Genomic DNA, 14,483 nt, shown 5'->3' on the forward strand with positions numbered 1-14,483 from the left:
CAATGCAGTTACATTTGTTGGTAGAAAGTAGGGAGTTTTGGAATATATTGGATCATTACAAAGATTCTCCCTAGGTAGGTGAGAGCATGGAACAACCACTCCAGATCAGAAGAAGACAGGCACAAGAGTTATACTAATTTTGAGATGAGAAGACAAAGGGATTCTAGTCTGATGGGTTCTCAGTGAGGTTTTTAGGAAAGAGAGGGGATCGGGAAATTTCAGGAGAGAGAAGTCAGCCTTAAGTAGATGCCTTGGTAGGTTGGTGTGGTTGAGTATAAGCTTGGGAGAAGAAAACAATGTGTTGAGCAGTGTTAAATGCCTATTTCATTCTGGGTCATAAGTTTTAAATTGAAGACTACATCTAATTATATGACTTTCCTCCATTAATGTACAGCTGCTTAGAAAAAGCCCAGAGATGGCTAGTGAAATAGGCTCATGGCTTCGTACAGGCTTGAGATTTTATCAGAAATTGGCCGAGATGAAAAGGAAGGGGAGTTACAGATCTTAACACAAGAATTATGGTAAGGATGAACTCTGAAATAGAAACTGGATGAGAAACGATCATAGAGGAGGAGGGGCTGATTAAGAAAGAGAATGAGAAAGTTAGCAGAGTAGGGGTCTCTGTGAAGCTGAGAACCCCTTGAAGTCACTGTACCAAGTATAAGGAAGGTTCAGAGACTTGAGAGCTTATGTGTGAAGAATAGGTTATTTGGTCAGTGATAGATGTTTTTGATGATAATAGAATCCAAGGTATGCTAGTAGAAATGATCCATTAAAAAAAGCAATTAAAAGGTTTGATCTCAGAGTTAGGGTTTTATTGGATCATCAATGCAGAGGTCAGATGTGAATAAATAAGAATCAGTGACCAGATGATCAATAGATGGCAGTGAAATCGAATGCATACACATACATACAGACACAGGGTGAACCCTCATGTGCTATACAAATGCTTCTGTAGTTCTTATTAGGGAAAGAGATGCACAGAATCTCTAAAATACCTAGTGTGGTAAAAGCTACTGCTATTGACTCAGAATAGAAACTGAGGAAGTGCTTCCCATAGAGGAAAAGCAGAATCCGCCAACACCACAGTTGTTAGTTGTGCCCTCCAGATGGCGAGGGGTGATTGGGGGTGTTAGGTATACCTGGGGAAGATAAGTAGCAGGAAGTGTGGGCCTGAAGAACCGCTGCAAGGCATGGGAAAGGAGCTGACTTCTGAAGCAAATCATCTTAAATATGTTTATGCTGTGGACTCCTCTCTAGATCTCATCTCACAATATTTTAAATGAGGGGCTGAGGGTGTAACTTGGGGTTAGAGCAACTGCCTAGCATGCTCTTAGCCCTAAGCCCAATCCCCAGTGCTATATATGTATTTTAAATGTCATCAAATGTAAAAGTTCAAGTATATGTGATTCTATGTTTGTGAATTAAGTAAGATATAGTGACAGATGATAACATTTTAAGTCATAATAGCAGTAATCTGTAATTATAAGAACATCTTTAGTTTCTCTTAGTGAAAATGTCATGTGAGTAATACCATAGTGGTTTGTTGCTTGCATCTGACATTAATGGAATTGTTGAATTTCAATAAAAATTAATTTGTCCCTAGTCATGTACATGGACTTGTGAACTCTACTACTAGTAATTTTAAAACCTTAGAAATGCATTGGCTCTCAGATTACAAGCTATTGCTTGCCCTTCAGTGAAGGCAAAGTGGTCTGATGTGCTGACTTTCTTGTCTCAGTTATAGAGACTGGAATGATAACACTCCCCACTTTGATTATGTATTGGTCTCTCTTGATTTTGTTACCTTTTTGTACTTACAGATTGGAGGCTTTTGCTAGTGTGAGTAGATTTAAAACTGTTGTATCTTACTGTGATGGGTCCCTTTATCATGATATTTTCCTATAGGGAGGCTTTTTGCCTTAGGACTAGTTTTTCTGCCTACAATCCCAGCCCTGGGATGCTAAAGCAGAGGACTGCAAGTTCTAGGTCACCCTAGAGTACAGTTTGAATACAGTTTCTACATGGTAAGAGCCCGTGTCAAAGACAAAAACAAGTGGAGTGGGGGGAACTGGAATGATAACTCACTTGGCACAGTGCTGCTATGCAAGCATGAGACCCCACTGAATTTGCTCCCAACTATCCACACAGAAGTCTGCAATATGGTTAGAAACCCAGTGCAGGAAGTGGCAGATACAATGTGGGAAGGAGGCAGAGACAGGGTTCTCCCTGTTTTTTTTTTAGCTAGACTGCTTATCCTAATTGGTGAGGCCCAGGTCTCAGCAAGAGGCCCTGTCTCAGAAACAAGGTAGAGTCATGAGAAAAGATGCTTAGAATTGACTTCAGGCCAGAAAACGTATGTATATGCATATGCTCGTGCACACACATAAACATACGCACAACACACACACACACACACACACACACACACACACACACACACACTTTTTTCAAGAATGACTTTTCCTGATGTATTATTCTAACAGTGCTGGCTTTCTTTTGCTCTGTTGTCATGATATATCTTTTTCCATACTAATTATAGACTGTTAAATATATCATTGACATTTTATCTTTTAAATAGCATAGTTATAGTTTATAATTTCAGTTTTATATTTAAATGAGTTAGTGGGTCTGTTTAATATACTTATTGACAAACTTGGACTGTGAACTGCATTTCTTTCGTTATTTATTTTGCCTCATTGATTTTGTGTTTCTTTTTCTCACCTTTCTTTTTTTTTAATACGTCTACTTTGACTTCCTTTCTCTCTCTCCCTTCCCACCTTCCTCCCTTTCTCCACAGCGTCATCCACATATATAATATACTTTGAGCACAGTCCTCCACCATTATCCTCATCTTCTTACTCCTTCTACAACACCTTCTCCTTCCTAAAAAGTCCTTCCTTGCACTTTTTGAAAACCTACTTCATTTGGTTAGGGTTCTACCTGAGCATGGGTAGGGAGTTATTTACTTGAGCTCTAGCAGCTTAATAATGGCTGCACTCACTCTCCCCCAGCAACCATTAACGTTATAGTCCCTTCAGGGACTGTAGGAATAGAAACTGAGGGTTGTTTTTTTATTGAGCTCCCCTCCTTTCTTCTCTGTAACTAGCTATACCTTCTATTTTTCTGGTAGTTTCTAGAGACTACAATTTGCATACTTGATATATTTAGCACCAATATTAATTTGTTGCCTGTATATCTGTATACCATGTGCATGCCTAGTGCCTGCAGGGATCAGAAGAGTATGTCAGATCCTCTGAGATTGGAGTTACAGATGGTTGTGAGCTACAGTGTAGGTGCTGGGAATCAAACCCGAGTCGTCTGGAAGAGCAGCCTTAACTGCTGAGCCATCTCTCCAGCCCCTTTCCTTAGTTCTTGATGCATGGCCTTGACTTCTGGTATTCTTCAGAATTTTTTGTTGTTGTTGTTGTTGAATCTATTCAAGCTTTTTATATGAAAAAAATCACAGAAGTAGTAATCTTAATTCAGTTACTGACTGAGCTGTTTCAAAGCGGGACTGGTGTGCTTCTGTGGTGGTTTGGATGAGACTGGTCCTTGTAAGTTCATATATGTGAATATTGGTCATCAGTTGGTAGAACTGTTTGGGAAGGGTTAGGCAATGTGGTTGTGTTGGAGGAGGTGTGTCAGTGGGGGTGGGCTTGAGGTCTCAAAAGCCTAGATCATTCCCAGTTAGCTCTCTCTCTGCCCCACACTTGCGGATCAGATGTATGTTCCAGCTTATGTATGCTTACTTGCCTACTCCATGTTCCTTACCATGATGACTCTCTGGAACCATGAGCCCCAACTTACTTTCTAATCCCGAGGTGTCCATGACACATTCAAAGTGTGTCCTCTTCAGGAGGAATTTCAGCTCTTTCACTCCAACCCTTTACAGCAGTAGGTGCTCTCCTTAGCGCGATAGCCACTGCTTTTTCTCAGCTTCTCAGATGTCTGCGTACCTGGAAGGAGAGAGTGCTGGTGTCGGGTAGGCATCCTTCACTTCTTGCAGGGTTCCTCTCTCTGGCCTCCTGACTTCTCTGGTGCTTGCTAGCGTTTCAGAACTTGTAAACGAGCAGTTTTTATGTCGTATTCAACTTTCTAGTTCTTGACAGAACTTGGAGCTACAAGAATTACTCAGCTTTTGCTAGGAGAGGTCCTGGTTAATAGACTTTTTATCCTGAGTCAACCATTGGAAGAAGGCTCATTTCAAGGACTCAGGGCTTGAAATAAAACTTTCTTGGAACGTTACTGCAGCTCAATCTTAAAGGATAAATTGGAGAACCAATATTACACAGGCTACGATGTGACATTAATTTGAAGGCTCTTTCTACCCTCTCAAAATGTGGTAGTCTCCTTAGTCCTGGCTCCTGCCACCAATAGCTAATATTTATTGAAACTCTAACTATGTAGCTTGCAAAACTATAAGTACTTTACCTGAATTAATTCATTTACCCTCCCAGCAGCTCTATGAGACACATTCAGGAAACTATAAATCTTGGCTGAGATAATACAAGTCGTTATCGACGGAGCCTGACTCCAACTTTCCTGGACTTCCCCTAGAGGCATTCTTCTTAATACTGAGTCACCCTGCTTCTACTTGTAGTGACCATGTCTTTGCTCTCCAGTAGAATATGGAGGCAACAATACCAACCGCAGCCATGGAAGCTGAGAGCTGTGTGAGACTTCACTTGAACACAGCAGTTATGTTGTTGCTGTGTATCCCAGACACTTGGACAGTCTCAGTCACCACACTACTGCTAGGCTAGACCTACATTTACCTCTGACATGCTTGTTCCTGAAAATATATAGATTGGAGTGACTAGGAGGGTGAGGGGACACAATATACTTTTCAGAAGACTAAAATGCAGTCAAATAGTGTCCAGTTCCCTCCTTTACCCTTAACTTTTTTTATTATTATTATTTTAGGGTTTTTTTCCTTCTCTTTTTCTGTTTTTTTTTTGTTTGTTTTGTTTTGTTGTTTGATTGTTTGTTATTAGTTTTTTCTTTCCTTCAGTTTCCCTCCCCCACTCTTGTTTAGTATTCTGTAGATTCCAAGGGGAAAAAGCCAATTCAAAATGGTGGCTACTGAAAGAATACCAGGCTGAATGAGTGGACAGAATAGCGCTGAAAAGGCAGTTCCTATGTTGAGCAGTGGAGTTGAAGACCAGGTCCCCCTCGTCCTCTTCCCCACCTCTGTCTATAATCTTACCTCTCTGTTTAAGGTCACTCCTGGTTTTACCTGATAGCAAAGGAGCCAGATTTAGTTTATCTCAGTTTAATGAGCCAGAGAAGTTTCTCTTTATAATACCTAATCGAGCTGTCTGCATTCCAGAAAAGATTCTGACCCAGCTTGAATCTTGTCATTCCGAGCAGGGAAATGCAGTGCTGTGGTCATTTAGACCAAGAATAAATGATTGCTTCTGAATGGAAATACAGGGAACAGTGAGCCCTGCCAAAACCACACGTGCGAATCCATTGTGCCCAGTGCTGGGCAGGTGGACACAGAGAGATCCCTGAGCTAGCCATCTGAACCAGAGTACTAGGCAAGTTTCAGGCAGCGAGATAGTCTGTCTCAAAAAACAAGGAGTTTGATGGTACCTGAGATGGTGGTACTCAAGGCTGACCTTTGACCTTGACCTCTGACCTACACACACACCACAAAATTTTTCTTTAAATGTTATTACAAGCAAATTGTTTTTCATATTTAATTAATTTCATTTTCTATTGAAAATAACACTTCAAATAACTGGTTTTATTAAATAGTCTTTGTCCTTTATAGATGAACTGATGTGGAAATAGGTGAATTTAGCATGTGTTTGTCTTAATAAGTGCATGAAGTACTTACTGTATTCAAGATTTTATATCATTTAAATAGATATTTTTTAAACATTTAAATCTTTTAAATTTAATTATACTTATCTTAGTAATTTGTTTTTAATGATTTTATTAGAAATGATTAAAATATTTAAATATTAACTTATTTATATTTTATCCTTAGGAACTGAGAGAAAGCTATAATACACAGCAGTTAGCCCTCGAACAACTTCATAAAATCAAACGTGACAAATTGAAGGAAATTGAAAGAAAAAGATTAGAGCAAATACAGAAAAAGAAGCTAGAAGATGAGGCTGCAAGGTAACTAATATAACTGGTGAATATATTGTGCTATATTACTATTAAAATTCTGCCAGGCTATGGTAGTGCACACCTCTAATCCCAGCATTGGGAGGCAGAGGCAGACAGATCTCTGTGAGTTCGAGGCCAGCCTGGTCTACAGCCAGGGTTACACAGAGAATCACTGCCTAAAAAACAAAAAAAAAACAAAAGCAAAACAAAAAGCAAAGAAATCTAGTTTTGTTTCTCATTGCTTTGTTTATGAAAATTTAAAGGGAATTAAAGGATTATTTTTAGATACTAATCAAATTCTAAAATTTTATAAATTCAATTCTTCTTTTAGTTAAGTTCTCATTAACCAATTTTATGGCTTGTCAGTGAATGCTAAGGACGTGGACTCAGACCTGGACTGGATTCCTGGTCTCCATTTTTTATCTAAGGGACCCTGGTTAACAGACTGTTTTTCTAAATCTCAGTTTCTCCTTTTGTAAAAAAAAGATGAAGACTGCATAGATATGTAGACATTAAATAGTGTGGCTGGGATTGCATCTATCTTGTACATTGTACATAATGAACTCTCATTAGTTCTCTCTCTCCAGTAAATCTGTCTGTTCTCTGAAAGATCACTTAAAAACATGGAGTGATTTTATTTTCTGACTCTGTCCTGTGTGACTGCTGCACTTCCCTTTATGCCACTATAAAGATGATCCTCCCCATGTAGAGCAGAGGAGGGAGAAGGCTGGGACATCTGAAGCACAGACCTTTCCCTCAGAAACAGTGTGTGGATTGTTTGGCTTTTTGCTTTTTGTCTTTTGTTTGTAAAATCCTTTGTTTCTCCCAAGTTCTCCTGTGTCAGAAATTAGTATGATTGGTAAACAAGTATTAATGAGCCAGAATTTCTCTGCCCTAGTAAAGAGCAGATGGGTTACACCTGTGGGAGAGCTAACAGACACTGGGGAAGGAAGACACACATTCCCCCTGCTGAATGCCTTCCTTGGGGACTCCAAATGACCAGGGCATACATGTTTGTGGATGCAATGCAGATCCACACAGGATTTCTGCTCCTCCTGGATTCCTCAGATATCTAGTTGTTGGTTCAGATAGATTCCAGGTACCCTATATCCATGGTCTCCTAGCTAGAGATAATAGGATAATACAGAAGGGAGGGGCCTCAGTTAGTTGATCCCTAGAACCCATGTAAAAATATGGTGATGGCCTCTATAGTTCCAACTCACTGGCCAGCCAATCTAGCCTAATGTGAATTCCAGGCCAACAAGAGATACTGGCTTAAAGAAAGTGGGCAGAGTTCTTGAAAATGATACCTGAAGTTATCCTCTGGTTCCTACAGGCACGATCACACACATACAGGCATGAGCACCTGAGCACATATATGTATGAGCACACACACATACAAGCATGAGCACACACATAGGCATGAACACATACATATATGCACTTAAAAATAATATAAAAACAGTGAAATTCTTTATTTGACACCTTGTGACACTTAACATTTCACAAAAGATCTATAAAATGGTCACACAGTCATTGGATGAGGATTTTCTGTTGATACATGCAGCTCTTGATAACTGTTCATCTCACAGTTCCTTTCAGGCTTACAGTTCTTGTTAGTATCACATATTTTCATTTAATTCATCTTTGGATATTGTCCCACTGTAGTAAACTGAAGAAGTTAGAGAGAACACATGGAATATAGGATCTTAGCAGTCCAGAGCTTCAAGCTAGTACTGAGGCATGATTTCTTGGCCATTTGCCCAGGTGTGGTCTTTTTCTTCTTCCAAGCTATTGGTAATAGGTTTTTCACATTGTAGATGAGGTATCACTTGGCTCTGGACTAGTTTTAACTCACTAGCTTGCCTAAGAAAATTTACCAGAATTTAATGAATTTTCTGGAGTTTTTTATGATGCTGTGATAATCAAATCAAGATCACTAGATCATCCCTGGCTTGGGTATTCACACTGTCCCACCTAGTCCCTATCTAGGGCTGTGGATAAGAGAAAATGCTTCTAGAAAGATAATTTAATTTATATTATCACCTCAAAAAGTCTATACACTCAGACAACAGCATTTTCCCTCCACTTCTAGGCTTGTTTTTATGACAAATTAGAGTATCAGAACTAATATATATTATCTAGTTCTCTCATGTCTATTTTTATGACCTCCATTCAAAGAAAGAGTTGCCTCTACTATATTTAGTATCTTCCCTAAGCCTCAGTGGTGTCAGAGTATCAGAGATTATGGCCAGCTGTATCTCTGGGATTGTACAACATTATACCAAATCAAAATGGGAACCTTGGTTTATTTTGAGGCTTATTATTTGGCTTATTTCAGCTTTAGTTGCTGAAGAAGTTTGGAAATTCCATGTAATTTTAAAAATGGAAGGCTCTTAAAATACTTTAAATCTCATACTCCTGTTCATTATCCTGATACACAGATTTCACCAAAGTTGTGCAAAACTTCTAGAGGAAGCGTGTTGTGATTGGATGGAGGTTAAAGGGTTTGAAAAACATTGAAAGAAAACTAGGCCTAGGGGTCTCTCTGTCCACAGCCTCTGCTAGTCTTGATAATGCCGAGGCCACAAGGAGTAGTTGTGAAGAATCCAGACAGGAAGAAGTTTTATATTTGCTGAATGGATCTCGTTCTGTTTTTTTCTTGGGTTTAGAGGGAATTTTAGGTCTGGAGAATTGTCAGGTGTACTCTCCAGCTCATCTTAGTCAGAAGTTTCTCTTTGGCTATTTTCCCTTCAGTCCTCAGCCCCCCTTTTCTCTCCCTCAGCTCCCTCTTTCCCTCCCTCAGCCCCCTTTCTCCATCCCTCAGCCCCCCTTTTTCTTCTCTCAGCCCCTTTTCCCATTTATTATCCCCCCTTTCTCATCCCTCAGCCCCCTTTTCCCTCCGTCAGCCTCTTTTCCCATCACTCAGCCCCCCTTTCTCCATCTATCAGCTCCTCTTTTCCCATCCATCAACCCCCCATTCCCCCTTCAGTCTCCTTTTCCCTCCCTCAGCCCATCTTTTCCTGTCTGTCAACATCTCTTGCTAGTTCTCCAGCCAGTGGGAACCAGATCCTCCAGCATGCATGTTTTGGTGTACCACATATTTGGATATTGTGTAAACTCTTCATTTGTCTTATTTAAAGGAAAGCAAAGCAAGGAAAAGAAAACTTATGGAGAGAAAGTATTAAAAAGGAAGAAGAAGAAAAACAAAAGCGGCTTCAGGAAGAAAAGTCACAGGAGAAAACTCAAGAAGAGGAGCGAAAAGCTGAGGCCAAACAAAGTAAGGATGAAGGTAGATCTGCTGAGAGCAACAGAGTGACAGTGACAGATGGAAGATGCTCATCTTTAGGCTAGGAAAAGCCTTTTCAACTAGATGTAGGTGGGACTGACCGGGAGTAGACTCCATAACAAGACAAAGACTTTGACTGACGTGAAAGATCTGTTGCAGTGTTCAGAATCGACATCATCAGGAAGATTTTACTTTACTAACCAGTATGGTTTGGCCACTTATTTGAGGGAAACACAATAAAATTTTAAGTCTTTCACATCAAACTTTTCTCAGAAGGCAGGCTTCTTTATACAGCTCGGAGTCCATTCCTATCATAGTTCAGTAGTACGCCTACTTCTAGATGAGTAAACGCTGAGATTCGTAATAGTAATACAGTGTGTTCAAACTTCTTAACAAAATATTTTGAATTTATCAAGTCCAACTCATTTGTGAGTCCTTCTATTTTCCCTTTAGAGCAAACTAGTAGATTTATAGATGTTTCTTCATCTAATCCTGTTTCCTCACTGGTCTCGTTTGTGGCTTCCTTGTGTACACTGCTTCTCTGTGATCTCACCTCCACTGCTCTAGCCATGTCTTGTCCCCTGCTTAGATGCTTTCCCTGTACGCAGCTTGATCTGCCCAACTCCCACACCTTCCCCTAGATTCATGTGCGCATCTCAGCCTGTGAGGTGTCTCTTTTTTTAGCGCCTCCTACTTCACTTAAGATGAGCATTCTTTGCTTTACATCGACTCTGTGACTAGTCAAGATATTTAAACCCTAACAAGTCTAAGGCAAGCAGATTTTCATTATACTGTTCAATGCTCATTTTCTTTTCTTGTAGATGTTAAGAGGCTCTTTGTTGAGTCATAGTAAAGATGTGTATACTCAAAAGTACTAAATGATGGGAATTATCTTTTTTTCAGGTGAGACAGCTAGTGCTTTGGTGAATTATAGAGCATTGTACCCATTTGAAGCAAGGAACCATGATGAGATGAGTTTTAATTCTGGGGATGTCATTCAGGTAAGAAATGAAGCCTTTCCCACTCATGAGTAAGCTAATTACAGTACGTTGTGCTATGCTTCTACAATATTAACTTTGATTTTTACAGACCTCTAAAAATATTTTTAAACATTATCTCACTTAGTCCTTGCAGCATCTCTTAAAGTCACATAGGATAGTTATTACTACCAAACGTGAAAACTTACACTCAGATGCATTCTGACTGTCAGTATTGCGGTGGCAGAGGGGAATGGAAGTGTGTCTTTGGTCCTGAGCCCAGTGTTCTCCCTGTGCTATCAGGTCCCATCAGAAAACGGCACCACCTGCAGTGTTTTAATAAAGGAGCAGCAGAGTTCGAGAGGCCGCGTAGCTTCTAGCGGCTGTTAATGAGATAACGTTAAGTTCTGCAGTCCTGACTGAATTTGTTACAAGTGGTCTTTGTTGTATTATCATAACCCATGTGAGATAGATGAATAAGAAAATAGAGAATCATATTGAAAAAAGGTAATATGATTTATTGGAAAAGCACAGGCTTTAAAATTCACCGACTCAGATTTTAGTCTCTGAGTGATATCAAGATAATGCTCAATAAGCCATTGTTAAAAACGTTAGATATGCATCCACTATGACCAAGTCATTCTACTCTTAAGTATTTACCTCAGAGAATAGAAAGCGCATGTCCTCATGAATCCAGGTGCACATAGCATACTTGTTTATAATAGCTAAACACTTGAAACAACTCAGATGTCCATCAGCAGGAAAAGTGTAACATGAGGGCCTGCCCAGTTCCCACAGCTGGTAAGCCCCAAAGAGAATCACACAGAAGTCTCCATAAGTTATAAACCTATTGGCTCATTAGCTCAGGCTTCGTATTAGCTCTAACTTATATATAGCCCATTATTCTTATCTGTGTTAGCCACATGGCTTGGTACCTTTTTCAGTGGGGCAGGTCACATCTTGCTTCTTAGGTGGTTAAGACAGGACTGCAGAAAGAGCTTCTTTCTTCCCAGAATACTCCTGTTCTCATTGCCCCACCTCTACTTTCTGTCTGATTGTCCCGCCTATACTTCCTGCCTGGCTACTGGCCAATCAGCATTTATTTAAAACATAATTGACAGAATACAATTGTCCTGCACCAGAAAAGCATGAACAGAGTATAATATATCCAAATAACTACCAATAAAGAGGAATGGCACTCATATTCCAACATGGATGGATATAAACAGACTGCTTACATTGTCCAGCCACCCAGACCAAAGCAATCACACAGAAACTACATTAATTATAATGCTGTTTGACCAATGATTCAGGCCTATTCCTAGCTAACTCTTACATCGTTCAGTGATAAAACATATTCATAGCATACAGAGGGAAATCCACATCAGATGGATCCAAAAACGGTTAATTTATATGTAAGGAAGCAAACAAAACAAGAAAAATACTACACGAGTTTATTCGTTGAAAATGCAAAGTAATGTTTAGAGACATAAAGCAGGCCAGTGTTTCCCAGAAGGGATGGTGAGGGGCAAGAAGCAGAACTTAGTGTGAAGAAAGAGGAAACTGGGGTGATGGGTACCTTATAATCTTGAAATGCATATTAATATGCCAAAACATTACATTAACACCTTTAATATAAAATTTGTTAATTACATCTCCAAAAAGCTGTTTTTAAAATTTGTGGAGGAAAGGAAGGAACCAGTAGAAGTAGACGGAACATGGGAGGTGGACATGAGTTAGAATGCAACAGATGACGTCTATGCATGGCAACGCCGTGGTACAATCCTAGTGGATCCTACATGTTTTGATGAATATAATATTGTCAGCAGAAAAGTATGTTGTAGAAAGGTTTAGAAAAGAAGAGGTGAGAGATGGTTGGCTGCACTGAAGTAAACAAGTGGGTACTGTGCTTGGTGGAGTTGATGAGCACTCAGACTCTGGAAGAGATACAGTAACATAGTGACGCTGATTATGACAGGCTTAGGAGAAATGCATGTGCATAAACAATACAGTATGGTCATGTTGATTATAACAGATTCAATGGGAGAACACTACTTGGGCCAGAGCAGTTTAACCAAATCTGACAGTGAGTAAAGATTATCATTATTGTTGGTATACAAAAAACAAAAAAAACAAACAAAACAAAACAAAAGGCTGCTATTACTTATGGAGGATGGAATTAAAAAAAAAGAACTGTCTAGTGGCAAAGTCAACCTTTTTTTTATGGACATAGTATAGAGATAAGAAACATAGACTTTTGTTTAGGGGCTTTTGTCTTTGATGGTAAGAATAACGGTAAGCAAAGCTGGTGCTGAAAACAAAGAAGGAAAAAGCTCCTGCCAAAGTCAAAACCAGAGCCTTCAGATCTGAGAAGGCAGTGCTGAAAGCCATCCATGGCCTCAAAAAGAAAAATCTGCATTTCACACACCTTCCAGGGCCTAAGACCCTGCGGCTCTGGAGGGGGTCCAAATACCATTGAAAGAGTGCACCCAAGAGAAACTGTAACTCTATCTGACCTGGAACTTACTCTCTAACCCAGGCTGGCCTCAAAACTCATAGAGATCCACCTGCCTCTGCCTCCTGAGTGTTAGAATTAAAGGCATGTGCCACCACACCTGGCCTCATATTTTAACTTTGATTAAAATTAAAAAAAAAATTTGTCCATGTCAAGAAATAGTAACGTAAAATTTGTAGGAAATACCTTTTTATTTCACATGGACTTAATTCTGAATCTGAGAGTAAGCACTAAACCTTTTTTTCTTCTATAGGTTGATGAAAAAACCATAGGAGAGCCTGGTTGGCTTTATGGCAGCTTTCGGGGAAAGTTTGGCTGGTTTCCATGTAACTATGTAGAAAAAATGCCGTCCAGTGAAAAAGCTCCGTCTCCTAAGAAGGCCTTACTTCCTCCTACAGGATCTCTTTCTGCTACCTCAGCTTCTTCCCAGTGAGTTGTGAGCTGACAGTGGGATATATACAGCTCTGCAGTGCGTGAATACTAATGCATAGCTGTGTCAACCTGATTCTTGATCACAGTTTTCATCTGGGCTGGCTCTGCCAGCAGTGCCTTTTGTTCTAATTTTAATCCTGAAATTTAGGAAATGACCTCATATTGCATAATTTCTTTTTATCTACAAATTCTGTTTAAACACAGCATATATTATACACATGGGTAAACTGGTAGTACTTCACTAGGGTCTAACCAACTAAGTATACTCATATTAAAGTTTTACATTTGCAGACCACTTTGTTCAACTCAACCAGCATCAGTGACTGATTATCAAAATGTATCTTTCTCAAACCTTACTGTTAACACGTCATGGCAAAAAAAGTCAGCTTTTACTCGCACTGTGTCCCCTGGATCCGTGTCTCCCATTCATGGACAGGTATGTTATCTGTAGTCCTGTGTGCTTTACTCTTGTCTTTGCTCTGGATTCCGTACATAGACATCCATATTCCCCTCAATTAAACAGCCTGTAGCATTCAGTTACATTCTCAGTGTTTGCTCAATAATTCAGTTCCATGAGGATTGGACTGGGGAGGGGCATTGCTTTTTCTTGGCTGGGAACCTTGGTACTTTGGTATATATACTTAGACACAGTATTACTAAAAAGAAATGGCAGACTTCATCACAGTAAAGCCTGAAATACAATTTTCATCTTCCCTTAGAAATCCTTACTACATGGTTATAATTTCCAGCATTTATTATGTGCTAAAAATTCAGGAAAAACATATGTTAACTAAAACTCTCTATTAAGTAGTTATAACCTAATAAAGGAATCATTCATGCACGTGGCTGTGAAGCATGAGAAATGTTATAATAAATGTGTGTGCCAAGTTCTGAGGCTTACAGATGAGAGGGCATCTCAGCTGATCTGTGAGAATTAGAGCGTGCTTCCTGAAGGGAGGGTATCCGAGTTGGACCCTCAAACAGAAGCAAGGCTTCCCCAAACCTAGAAGTTTCTCTAGTGAAAGAGCATTGTGAGGAGAGTCACTGAGACACATAAGTTAGAGGTGTTGGAAGGAATGAGATTTGTGCATAGTGTTGTTAGATTACACAACTCCTGAGGAAAGGCTGAAGAAGTCAGGTTGAT

The 14,483-nt window shown here is 39.7% G+C and overlaps 1 protein-coding gene and 1 long non-coding RNA gene across 7 annotated transcripts in view; one reads left to right on the plus strand and one right to left on the minus strand.

Moving 5' to 3' along the window:
* Positions 1-14,483, plus strand: part of Itsn2 (intersectin 2) — a 116,024-nt gene that overhangs the window by 54,435 nt on the left and 47,106 nt on the right. For 3 of the 5 annotated variants that reach the window (XM_087907446.1, XM_087907445.1, XM_087907448.1), the window contains 5 exons: positions 5,999-6,135; positions 9,270-9,418; positions 10,319-10,416; positions 13,161-13,336; positions 13,631-13,775. In XM_087907446.1, the coding sequence (XP_087763572.1) occupies positions 5,999-6,135; positions 9,270-9,418; positions 10,319-10,416; positions 13,161-13,336; positions 13,631-13,775 (705 nt within the window). The remainder of the gene's footprint in view (positions 1-5,998; positions 6,136-9,269; positions 9,419-10,318; positions 10,417-13,160; positions 13,337-13,630; positions 13,776-14,483) is intronic. The other 2 variants (XM_087907447.1, XM_087907449.1) reach the window with 1 other exon arrangement.
* The window catches only part of LOC125402102 (uncharacterized), a 55,121-nt gene that overhangs the window by 8,066 nt on the left and 32,572 nt on the right, over positions 1-14,483 (minus strand). Inside the window, exon 3 of one of the 2 annotated variants that reach the window (XR_015002488.2) lies at positions 3,811-3,959. The exons of the other annotated variant lie outside the window; for it this stretch is intronic. This is a non-coding gene — a long non-coding RNA (uncharacterized LOC125402102). The remainder of the gene's footprint in view (positions 1-3,810; positions 3,960-14,483) is intronic. 2 annotated transcript variants of the gene reach the window in all.

Source organism: Myodes glareolus, chromosome 6, assembly GCF_982192425.1.
Source record: "Myodes glareolus chromosome 6, mMyoGla1.1, whole genome shotgun sequence".
NCBI lineage: Eukaryota > Metazoa > Chordata > Mammalia > Rodentia > Cricetidae > Myodes > Myodes glareolus.